This window comes from Glandiceps talaboti, chromosome 15, assembly GCF_964340395.1.
Source record: "Glandiceps talaboti chromosome 15, keGlaTala1.1, whole genome shotgun sequence".
In the NCBI taxonomy this organism is placed as follows: domain Eukaryota; kingdom Metazoa; phylum Hemichordata; class Enteropneusta; family Spengelidae; genus Glandiceps; species Glandiceps talaboti.
Window position 1 is genome coordinate 12,418,294 of NC_135563.1, and position 13,922 is coordinate 12,432,215.

Consider the following 13,922-nt stretch of genomic DNA (forward strand, 5'->3'; position numbering starts at 1 on the left):
TTTGAAATCATTAGTTTTCAGAGAGACGTGTTGAAAGTCATTTTGATTAATAGGGTTACGTTCTCGTATAACAGTTTGCAAATAACTGTCATTGCCAGTGAAGTACTAGAATAATGCCTTACAGTGGAATAGATAGCATTGTTACCTCGAGCTATAAAACCTAATATCGGGGAATTAATCACAAGCATTGTGTAAAGGTCGAAGAACAACACCTTTAAAGTGGCCATAGTGATACAACAATTATTCCTACTTGATAAATAAGGTGAAATAACAGCTCAAATCTGTGTTTGTAACGTAACAATTGCATAGACAGTTTAATTTGTCTTCACACATTTCTAAATAAACTGGATAAATACACCTGTGCATACTATCACTACGTCACGTCCAGTCTGTGCGTGCGCCTGCCGCTTCCCTATATAATAACAATTTTGATTAATTTGCGTACTTGTGCTAAATGATTACGTGTGATTATTCACTTTGTTCATAAATCACTTAATGTACATACAATAACAGACTTGTACACATTTATTTTTGAATTTTTAGCAATTTCTGCTGTATGTTTTGTTTATATTGTTTCTCGTCCATATGTGGTTTGTATGGCGCATATAGTAAAGTGTTGTTATTCATCGCCTTATTTGATTATGTGCTGGTTAAATGCGACAAAGAACTCGTAATCGTAAACCTAGCGCCATAAAGGTCAATAAGTTGCAATCCCTGAGTAGTCCTACGAGGCCGATTAACAGTAGACATATTACATATATTTATAGTTTCTAAATTTCAGTCATTGAAGTTCAATTTGGCTGATGGACAGTGAATATTGATTTATTCACGCCGGAATAACGTCAATTAACCACCCGATCTAGAAATATAGTTCTTGATTCGTTACCTCATATGCTGAAAATTAAGTGTTTCAAATGAGAGCATTCTCTGGTCAAGAAGCTTTCGCATGTTAATAAATATGTGTATGTGCCACCTTTATCAAGACGCTGTTCACGTTGCCTGAATAACAGGTGTCTTAAATGAATGTATAACTGATTTTAAATGCAACCGCTGTGTTCATTTGGTAAGATGTAAACCTTCTTTGACTGGGGACGTAGCATGCGGCATATAGTATTATGAGCGTAACAATGTTCATGCTGTAGGTTGCAATGTCAGTACGTGTATATTCATGTAGTTATTTTCACTTACAGACAAATACAGGTGGAATATTATACTTAAAATCAAATCGTTATTGTTTGCAGAATGTACCAACAACTTCAAAGCGTAACCTTTCAAGAGTAAAATTACAGAAAGTAAAATACCAAACAAAATACCATGAAGTAAAATTTATTTCATGAACATCGCTCCTACCCATACTTTATTATTTTACATAAATGTTAAAAGAGAAAACCAAATTGTAACATTTAAACATGAATTAATTATTAATTACTCGGCACGATAAATCATTTAGTTTTATGAATAGCAACCAGGGTAACACCTTCCAACAACTGTCATAATCTAAGGTTATTTAAAAACTCTATAAAAACTCTATAGCTATCAAATTAACTGTATTTTAGTAATTACATCAAATCATGCGAAAAATTACTATCATAACAAATCCCTTCTAAATGACTATTCATTAAATTTGCATAAGTTATTAATGATGGCGTTATTGTGACAAGCGCAAGAAGGGATGTATGTCTAGTCTATTCCAGTCTTTTCTTTACACAATTAGTTTCATGAAAACTGCCACTGGAACGTTTGTGTAAATACTGTACATCATGAACAGTATTGCGTCAGTTCTTTGGGTTATGCAACTGTAATATAATACCGTACAGCACATCAAATCAAATTGATTTTGTGGGTCCACACATAAAAATCAACGCCCCAAATGCGATCACGATTACAATACGTGGCCTTTACTACTTGTGGACACAATCGCCCCTAAGAAACAGTATATTGCCTACTTATTGGTATGCTAACGATTTTTAGTGAATATGTTGTTGGTCATCTGGTCGAGAAAAAATAATAAACCAGTTTAACGTTACCGTTAGTGCATCTTTAACATTTGTGATTATAAATAACGTGTACATGTATTTCTGGTATGAGCATGTGTAGAGCATTGTTTGGGGAAAGGGTACCAGATTGACAAAAAAGAAAACGTTAATAATTATGAAAAATTGCATTTACTTAGACCGTACGATTGTATCAGGAACAAATATCCTAGGACGAAGTCACTTTTACGCATGATTTACTTTCAGACTTCAGTTTGTTGTACAAACATTTGGTTATAAAATGTCAATTTACTACCATTTAAATTATACAAAGTGTCATTAATAAAGATCAGTGCGAGTCCCATTGCTAATAATTAACCTCTATAAGCTCGACAATACATGCATTGACTTAATTAAGGTGTGCGGGAAAATAACAGAATAGATCCTAATTTCCTGCAGAAGAAAATTAAGATTAACTGTAATTAAACGTTATTTTGGATAAATATCGTATTTTACGGTGCCAATATAAACAATGTAATTGTTAGATTTATGGACCTCATGAGTATGCGGTTATATACATACACACACACACACACATATATATATATATATATATATATATATATATATATATATATATATATATATATATATATATATATATATATAACCGCATATTGCGGACCCGATATCTCACACAATAACAACCAACACCTTCACACACACAGTACCAACCTACCAACACATAGACAATAGTGCAGTGATGATATATCTATTGTCTGTACTCTATATAAACAGCACACCCAGAGAGTAGAAACCAGTTATCTGATGATCGCACTATGCGTGAAACTTCGAGTTACAACCAAGAAAGAGTTCCAGAACTTCCAAAACCATATATATATATATATATATATATATATATATATATATATATATATATATATATATATATATATATATATATATATATATATATATATATATATATATATATATATATATATATATATAATCGTTTCGAACCAAGTAACTGTGCTGAGGAAGTCAGTGATTCAGTGATGTCATACTAACAGCAGTCGCTATGTACTGAAACAGAATGTGTTTGACCCTTGTAACCTTGGAAACTATGGGTTGTTATTTCTAGTTGGGTTAATCGGTTCGGCCATCCTTCTCACTAATGAGAGGGTGATTATGAACGCCAAATGTTGTAAGGTGTAATTGTATTCAAAACATTAATTAAAAGAGTTGCACGTTGCTGTGTTGGATTACTAAATATCATACAACTGTAACGCCTTTTACATTGACTTTAGCCATTTTGCTTTGAATTACAAATCTCCTTGTGTCGGGCTCCGAATCTGTATTGTTGTCGAATATTTGCCCCTACCTCGGTATTTCTTTCTTTCCTTTCTCTGTGTTATTCCTTCGGTTGTTCTCTCCTCCTCATCTTCTTCATTTCAAAATTTTTTAATACTTCGGGTGGATTTCAGGCACTTGGTTCATTAATTATTTAACTTTAATCAGGATAGGTAAAGTGTTGTAATGTTGCATAAAACTCGAATAGAACACATGATGAACTAGCTGATCAAATACAATGAAAGTCAGGTGGCTTGAAATAGAACGCCGTCTGGCTCCACACGTATATTATAACATTGCAAAATTTTATCATCTGTCGCGACAGAAATATTCATATTACATCATAGTCTGAAAAAAAATTAATGGCGCCAAAATACTAACGATATTTAACTTTAAAGAGTAAAATGTTATTGGGTTTTCACTACCGCACGGCCAGTATAGTTTGTGTTGCTAAAATTGCAACATTGTTTTTTTTTTCGGCTTCATGAAAATATCAATTATTACATACAACTGACTTGACTTTCATAGACTATATAATTATCGCTTTGGTCTTGGTAGAAATTATAAGGAAATAAAAAATCAATAATCTAAAGTACAAATGTAATAAATCAAACAAGTAATTTAAATATGTTAATCGTTCCATTGTTTCGTTTCAAATGTACAGGATATGTACATAGATATAAAGTGAAGATTGTGGACAGTGAGTAAGTATCGAAATAACCTCTGCTGATCTATTTTAGATTTTCATTTTCTTAAAAAGTGGATCAGGTGTTGAAGATTATTTTGTAAATCAATTTCTGAATAATCAAGGGTATGTATTTAAAAAAGGAGGTAAATATTCTAAAATGATAGAGTAATAAGATATCGGAATTAAAAATATAAAGTATTTGTTTTTCGTGCAAAGATTATTCAGTTCAGTATTGCAGCACATTTTTCACTAAGAACAATGAAAATTGAAAACAGGCTACATTTAAAAATATCGTTCTTGAATTTATTAACTTATAAATTGAGACGTTAATTAATGTTTGTGCGCTACGGGCGACAGTGATATGTTTGTGCATTCCAATCAAGTTCTCCTCAGCGGTCGGGTACAATTAGGTTGCCTCGACCCCCGGTCAGAATCTTCCGAAACGCGTTTCTAAATTCTTTGTTGAACACGGTATAAATGACTGGATTTAACGCCGAATTGCACCATCCCAACCACGTGACAAATGAGAACAAAGTGTCTGATAAAATACAATCCCTACACACGCCTAAGATAATGTTCACAGTAAAGAACGGTAGCCAGCAAAGAATGAAAACTCCCATCACTATAGCTAGTGTCCTAGCTGCCTTACGTTCTTTCGCTATTGATATTTGGGATCGTTCATTACGTCGTGTGTCCTTGGCCGGTATATGACGACGAGATGTTGTAGGACTTGAGTGTTCCTCGACATTTTCCACATTGACGTCTCCAGGTTGCACTTGAAGAACTGAGGCAACGGTGGCGATAGGACCAATTGTCCGAGCTCGTCGCTGTGCAGTACGGAATATCTTGTAATACAGAATAACCATCAAAAAACATGGGAAATAGAAGGACACACAAGATGAAATGACAATGTAAAATGGGTCGTCCGATAATACACAACCGCGGGTAGGAAGCCGATTGTTGGCTTTCAAGGCGATGGCGGCAGGGAACGATAAAACAGCTGAGACGGTCCAAACTATGGCGATGTTAACTTTGGCCATCCAAGGAGTACGCTTCAAAGAGTACTTTAACGGTGAGGTCACTGCACGGAAGCGATCCACCGAGATGGCACAAAGGTTAAGGATTGACGCTGTACACAAAAAGATGTCGAGTGAAACCCACAAACCGCAGAATATTTCACCGAAATGCCACGTGCCTTGACTCACTTCTAGAGATGTTGCAAACGGTAATATTACCGATGAAAGTAAAAGGTCTGATATTGCTAAGGATACGATGTAATAGTTGCCAACGACTCTCAAAGTTCGAGTTTTCAACACTGCAACACAAACTAGAATATTTCCGAATAAACCAAGTGACATAATACATACCAAAATTATCACTATTGTCACAGTGCGTGCGACATATTGTTCTGAGTTATTCAAATCCAATGTCACATTTGTTGTGTTTGATTTTGTCTCCATATTTCGAACGAGTTAATCCGGGTAATGCTAAGGGCTTGGTTGCTAACACCAATATCCGAATAGCTCAGCTATGGTTGAAGCATAGGCCAACATATCAAAGGCTCGCCAACACTGTGACCAGGAACATTGGCTATACATAGCAATGAGTTCAATTCACCCGGGGTACAGCGACCTAGCTCTCTCGCTGATGAAAAGAATACTTTCTTTACATACATCCGTGCTTGACACAATCTTCAAGTTCGATTTTCGTTTTCGCGTGTAGTTCGTCGCGGGGAACACGCTGCTGGGTAGCCTCCATATGCAGGTTTCTCCTAGCACGACCACTGAACGCTCGATCTATTCTGACGCATGATTTGGCGTTCTGGCGTTCACAGCAGTCGGCTCATGCGTACTCGACTAATTTACCATGCGTGTGAAAGCAAATATTGCGATACGCGGGGAGTCCTGAATATGAAAAAAACAGCCAGTCAGTAATAGACATTCACTCAAGTATGTACTTGTGATCGCCATTCGCCCAACATGTAACCTGACATAGCATCACATTATCTTAATTCGGCAGTTCTTGCTGTAAAATGTAAAAATTGCCCTACAAAGGAAATACACGAGAATTACGACCATGATATGGCGAGCAGCTGCAATTAAAGTTACGGTCAATGTAGTACGAATGACGTCAACTCATTGTGCCTTAAATGTGCATTTGCAATGTCTCGGAATCAAAATAATCAAACAACATTAAGAACCCAAAAAACCTTGATAGACGATCCGACATTCATTGACTTAACATTTCGATATTGCTATTTAATTACATACATACATAAACGGGATTTAGTTTAGTTAGTGTTGCGATACTCAAGAGACGAGAAACCAGAGCTTTGAAAGCCATCTCTTGTAGGTGATGAATGAAATGCATGGATATTTCTGGTAATATCAGACAGAAATATTCCTTAGGTTAATGCTTTTGTAAACAATCGATAAATATACATGTACAGTTGAACAGTATGGATGTTACAAGCACCTTTACTTGTATCACTAAAGTACTAATGTACGTATTGTATTGCATGCCACATATGTGTTTATATATATATATATATATATATATATATATATATATATATATATATATATATATATATATATATATATATATATATGTGCGTGCGTGTGTGTGTGTGTGTGTGTGTGTACGCAATGAATACATTTACGCATGAATATAGACTATCGTCTTTTATAGGCGATCACTTGAATTGTGGAAACCTCCGTCTTAGACAAATAAAATCGGAACTATCCCGTATCTGTGAACTTCATCTAACGATCACAGTGTACTAGATACGTCTATTTTAGGTGTTTGCAAGGTTTCTGTTAATGAAGATCAGGTGACGTTGAAGGAGGAGGGATTATTTTCCGCCTGGGTACCTTAAAACTCTTAGGAGTGAACAAATTCTTTATGTCATTTTCTGCCATCTAATTACGTCCATTCTATCTATCAGGGTGCGTTTTACGGTTCTTTATGGTACTCGTGATTTTAAGATCAGATTCTGTCTATGCGTACCTTACCGTTTATTAGAATTTGCGGTGTATCATTCTTTTCCGGTTACTACACAGATACAAGTCAGGCTTTATACGTACTTATGTCTTGTCTTTATCCTTATCCTTGTTGAGGAATATTTATTCGAAATGTCGGATTGTGTTTATTGATTGGGACAGTTTTACTCGTTACAATTACAGAATTATATTGGCTTGTATTTTGAAGTATTTAATACTGTTATGCCTGCATGACAACAAGATTAAAGTAATTGTGCTGTAAATACAGTCTCTAATATAGAGTACCAAAAAAATACATTTAGTGTGGCCTTAACTACCAGGTATGTATCTTAAAATTTGACTTAAAATGCTAACACTCTAATGCAATTACTCGTTTATTTCAATATTTGCTGCATTAGATTTTAAGTATAATTATTGCTATATCTTGAAATAATTATGCTGCTAAGCTATGAACAGACGCATAAGATCTCAGACCTTATATTTGTGTCCGTCAGAGCGAGTTCTGTACGTCTGCTGGAGTTACAATGGTAAAATTAATAATCTGATCAATGGTATGGTATATGCAGAGCAGGTTATTTAAAAACAATTAACGTTTCAAATTCACCAATGTATAGGGATAATAGACCATGTAACGAAACAAAAAAAAACGTCGTTGCCTTTATTATTCACCATATTTTGACTCTCAGACAAGGCAACATAATCATTACTCAGTCATGCAAATAATTAGCGATGAATGGAGACAGATTGTTGACCAGCAGGCATATAATTATAAGAATGTATCGGTTAGGCAGATCTTAAACTCATTAATCAAATGTGATGTAATTACCGATAATACCCAGGCCTAAAGGTGATGTCGATGATCATATTCAAAACCCTTCTGGTAGTAAAGTAGCTGTCGATTTCATGATGTTTATTTCCTTCTTTTACTTGACAAGTACATTTCGCATGGTAGTCTTTCAGGGGTGGGGAAGATTATTAGACAATGATAATGACCCGGATTGGCCAGGGTGGTGGTACCCAGTACAATTTACAGAGAAAATAAGTGTTAAAATATAAATTATGAAATTTATTCAATTTTTTCATTATCCTGATAGTAAACAGTTTGCGAATTAAATCGAAGATAATTAAAGTTTACACTTTGCAATTATAACTTTAAGTTGATGGAGGAGCATTCCAATATCACCAATAATAGTACCAGTATGGGTGATCACTGATACTATAGAATATACCACTCCTTGTACCTATGCCAAACATAAATCTTAAGATGACAAATTTGGCAGTAGATTGGTTTGCATCTACACCAGAATCGCGGACTATAATATTCAAAGGAGTACCCTATGGGATGTCATTATGTCTGTGCTTTATTGGTATGTTTGACTGATCATCTGTTGAATGTGGATTTAGGGTGTAGCCAATATCATGTAATACAATAAAAGTATGCCGAGAATACTACAACGGGGGGGGGGATACCATGGCGGGAGGGGAACATTGTGAGATTTTGGGACCAATTCATAATAATCTCTTGTGCTATAATGTAAGGTTGAGTAAAACTACATATTCCTGATCACAATGCATACTGGTGGTTGACAACAAGAGAAAAATACTAGTGTGTTACATAGTATAAAGCTGTATGCCATGCTACTTAGTATTGAAAATATGTAATAGTGCAGGCATATATTTGGAAAAGGCTATACGCCGAGTTTGGTTTTATTTCAGTAATCTCTCCCACCCTATACCATCGTGTACCTTTGAAAACAAAGGAAACCCTATTTTTAGTTATTTAATTACTGTTCTAGTCTGATAATTATCTAAGTACTTATTTAAAACCGCGTATCACAGCTGCAGCTGACTGAGCACTAGTTACAGCCCACTAGCTTGTCAAAGTCATTATGATTGTGACGTTCTCGTTCGTGCTTGAAAATCCAAAAGGAAAACAAGGAGAATAGTGAATTGAAAATGGTCTCATTCGGGAATATCCTAACGCCTAAGGTAACATTCGTCGTTGGTCTCGTTCACCGAAGAGAATTTCATTACGCTCCCATTGTATTGCGAGATATTATTTGAAAAATCACTTGGAAATTTTGCATGCCCAATGAAAACAAAATTGCAAACCCAGCATGAGTAGATTTGATGTTACGCAATTCAACTCTGTGTTCAAACATATTTCGTTTTGTCCAACTTAATTACATAGCCACAACTTACACCTAAGCCAGATACAGAACAGATGGCGAAACTGCCACACAACGGAAATGTCGTAGTTATTGACAACGATTGATATGGCAGCTATGGATTCGTGCTGACATTTGCACATACCACATTTAAATAGCATATAGTTTTCGCTCTTAAACTGCGAGACTTGGAATGTCTGAAAACTCGTACATTAGCACCAATAGTTCTTCATTAAAGGGGTATGCTTAACTGATACCTTTCCAAATACGATTAAGAAAGAGTGGCGAGTATGTCTGAAACACCGACCGTTAGGCTACACTGGCTACAACTAGAACATTTGTTTGAAAATGAGTTATGTACAATAATTTAGTTGTCGTACACCCTGAACAGTATTGCATCACATGTGGGTAAACGTATTTTGTAGCTATGTATATACATTATGATAAATAACTAAATAAATGATTGATTTTTGGGTCCGCACCTAAAATAAGCGCCATCATAGAGCGGTCACAATTTCAACCTATTTCTGTACTTCTTATCATTATGGATAATATCGGCCACTGTAATATCTAATTGTTGGTATTCTAAGTGTTCAGTGAATATATCAATACGACAGAGCAAGATTTAAATTTTCCACTGCACAACCTACAGATAATAATGACCACTAAATAACCATTAAAGTGGCATTTTTAAGTAAATGAAAAAAATAGTGAATATATCTTTCGGTTATTTGATGGAAAAAAATGTCCCATTTGCAGCTAGAGCAGGTGTAACGGACACTGAGTGTAAATACATGTACATAGTTAGCAATTCCTGTGTTTAGCATATTATATTGATCAAGCCATAATACTTGAAAAAAAGAATGGAATTTATCCAAATAAAAAGCAAGAGGTTTTGTCGACTTTGATTATGAGATACATGAACCAACAAACAGATGAACATAATTCTTGATCAATGATTACAAAGAGTTACAATTGAATTTCGCACAATATTCGCCCTAGCGTAATGCTTTAGATAAAGTATTCGTCAATATTCGAAACTTATTTTTTTTACTTGAGTGAATTATAAGCCAGCGAAATGATAAGGTTTTTTTTTTGTTTTTTTTAAAATAATATTAATTTTGCAGAACATATTATGGTTGCAATTTAAAGAAGTTACTGTTATTTCCATATTTAAAAATTCATAAGATCCCGTCATACAATTAATGATAAAGTTGGCAACACATTTTATCACCCCGTGGGGACACTGTGCAAACGACATCCGGGAATTGAAATTAACATTACGTACAGATAGCCAACAACATTTCATTACTGCGCTGTATGTCGGTAAATTGAGCCCTTGGAAAGACGACAATGGCAGTTATTTATTTGAAATAACCCAAACGGGCCCCGAGTTCGTTGAATCCCTCTGCCAAAGAAAAATTTTTATGTGAAAATATTAAACTTTCCTATAGTTGGACAAAGCTTAGGTCAGATATTGTATTTTACAAGTTATATGTTTACTTTATGTAAGCGATACACTTACATTTATTTGTTAAAGATTTGATGTGTGTATTTAAGACGTGTGGATATTGCTTGGAGAATCCCTATTTTTATCTCAAAATATACCAGAATGGCCATTGGGCCTAACTAAATAAATTATGTGGATCCGATTACGCTCAATTTTAGAATAGGTGGGGATAGGTAGATTTTTTATATTTCTTTTTTTTCGTATGTGAGTTTTCCTTTGTTTTCCATATGTCTTTGTGTTATTGGTATCTTCCCATCAGATGTACAGCCATACGATATTTGAAGAATAGTACATTGTATATTGTCTTTTTAAATTTGATGTCAATCATCCACCATTTCTTGCCAGACATCACAGTTTTCGCAAATTTATAAAAAAAATTCTCGAATACGTAAAAAATGGATCGGCATGATAAACGGGGGTGGGGGGGGGGTCGGGTAATCGGAACCAGACATTTTTTTCTAGGCCTTAGACATGGTATCATTTTCCATTTCCATACAACAGGTGTCGCTAATTAATATTCCTTCGTGTAGTTGATACTTCCGGGTCCAGTCACAACTCCCAATGCCAAGAAGATAGCTTGATACAGCTACTGTCTACTTAACGTACCAAACGCAATGTCTCATTGAAAGAATCTCAATGAAACGGTATGACGTCACCAAGAATTGTCTCGAAAATCGTACATATCAATTTTACCATCACCATACCATAAGTTATGATCTTTGGTTCTATTATAGCATACAACTCGATGTAGTGTGTCTGATAAAGAATCTATCGAGCCCGATAGGTTGATTTGTAGTTGCTTCTGAGAAGTAAACCTTCCACGGGAGAAGCACGCGTAGATATCGTGTTTCATTATGTGCTTGACAGTTTCTTAAACATACTGATCATACTAACTGACATTTAAGAGTGAAAGTATAAAGTGTTCAACACGAGATCACAGTGTGTGGTTCGTACATTCATCTTTACAGTATGACATGGAAAACTTCTGAAAGCCTACGTTAATAGTATCAATTAATTCATTGGATAAACACCCCCCCCCCCCCACATTCCTAAATATTCTTTGATGTATGATACTGGAAATATGTTGATGTAACCACCCCACAGTATGCATAGTTGTCATTACTATAGTTTTGGTGGGGTGGGGTGTTGAAATGGGGCGGGGGAACATGAATAATCAATCAATGAATAATGTTTGACGCACTATTTACAATCGTTGTTACGCTCGCCGACCCTTTTGCGATATGAGCAGAAGATAACCACGACTTTAGGAAGTTTCCATTGCGTACATTTTATTTTTTGCATTTTTCTTTTTTCTCAATTATAAAATTTGTATCACTTGGATACTTTTCAATGTCTTAATGATATTGGTCTCAGGATATGTACGTCTGTTCGTTGTTATACTGTAAACATTCAACAAGATGCAATCCAGTCTCTTTTTGTTACGTTCGACTTGTATTCTAATGATGGTGGTGGTGATTATGGTGGTGGTGGTGGTGGTGGTGGTGGTGGTGGTGGTGGTGGTGGTGGTGGTGGTGATGATGATGATGATGATGATGATGATGATGATGATAATGGGGTGGTGGTGATGGTGGTAAGGAGGAGGAGGAGAGGGGTGGCGGTGGTAACGACAACGAGGATGGCGACAATGTGTTTTTATACTTTGAACAAAACATACATGTACTACCTCTGCAATTCAATTCACCATACTACAGAACATACCATGGATAAATAGATAGACTTGAAGAAGTATCTTACTATTAAACTCGAGGCTATTGATATTATGTAGTTGTGAATACATGCTGACAAGACACGTGCCATTTTCAAACAAGATATAGTTACTCTGTATGAGACTTGGCATGCTCATAAGCTATAAATTTACCCCCACAGAAACCAAATACGTAAGGAATGTCCAAATTCATTACTGACATCCCTCGTTAATACAGTTATCTATATTCCGTATCACCACAAGCGGAGTAATCTTGAAATATTTAGCTTTTACTCAGTAAAACTCTTTAACATCGCTAAATTTACTTTGAGGCGATCATAAGATACATCATTCTGCATTCTTGCCACGATTGTGGTGAAATACATTGCAGAACAAATATGAAAAATGAAAAATTGTAATGTTTGACCCAGGATGACATATTTGTTATTTGCACACTTCAGCAATAGTTTATCACACCGACGCCAATTTCTTAGCATTGCTATAGATAACGACGCTGAAAACCATGATCGATTTTTCAATTTTGCCTCGAACTAAATAGTGTAGAAAAGGTCATTACGTTCTAATAGCGATGTAACTTGTTAGCCGCAATCATATGTAGGCTACTGCTGTATTACCACCAAATGTATTTTATTTCCATTAACTGATATCGTGTAGTGTTGAATACATGCTGATCTGTGCCTGTTACACTTTGAATAAATTATTGTCTATCTATTTGCAACGAATAGAGTTAGGAAAGAATGTCCTCCGGTACCATTTTGTTCCAAATTGGGGTAGTTTGTCACGAATCCCTCAAGACTCTGCTGTGTGAAAGTTCTTTGGGGTTAACAATCTTATTTTCAAGGACATTGACAATCTGTTATTTATATACCATAAAGTTTACGCTGTGTTCGCTGGACGTGTGAATTCTAAAATGGATTCATTTTCATATCAGTTCAACCTTTACGTAGACAATTGTATGGTGCCTCCGGATTTATCTCATTTTTTTAGGTTTTAACATTAGATTTTGTTCAATAAAGTAAGAACCCAAGTTGAAGACTTTTTTAAATGCGTATGTTACGGTAATCGTTGAAATTGATATGATTGGTTGTTTGGTTGGTTGGTTGGTTGGTTGGTCGGTCGGTCGGTTGGTTGGTCGGTTGGTCGGTTGGTTGGTTGGTTGGTTGGTTGGCTGGTTGATTAATTGGTTGGTTGAGTGGTTGTAAATAAGGAGTTTTATCTTAAAGTGTAAGACTGTAAATCATATACGTTGATTTTGTTCACAATTTTTAATTTGCAGAATTAGAAGTCATTTACAACAAATATCCTTTCCTGCTAACATATGAATCCATAGGTAACTTGCTCTGGTCATCGTTATATAATGTAATCGTCGTGGTATAATTGAGTCAAGAAATCGACATTAATGTAATGTGTGTTGAAGATAAAACGACATACCTATGCCCGACTTGTTGTAATAGCATTTAGATACACTTTAAGTTATTTACAGCAAATCGGGAATAGATTTC

The 13,922-nt window shown here is 35.3% G+C and overlaps 1 protein-coding gene across 1 annotated transcript; it reads right to left on the reverse strand.

Moving 5' to 3' along the window:
* Window positions 1-4,403: 4,403 nt before the first annotated feature.
* Window positions 4,404-4,880, reverse strand: LOC144446223 (5-hydroxytryptamine receptor 1D-like). Its single transcript, XM_078135975.1, has one exon. The coding sequence runs from the start codon at window positions 4,878-4,880 to the stop codon at window positions 4,404-4,406; it is 477 nt and encodes a 158-aa protein (XP_077992101.1).
* Between the last annotated feature and the right edge of the window lie 9,042 nt (window positions 4,881-13,922).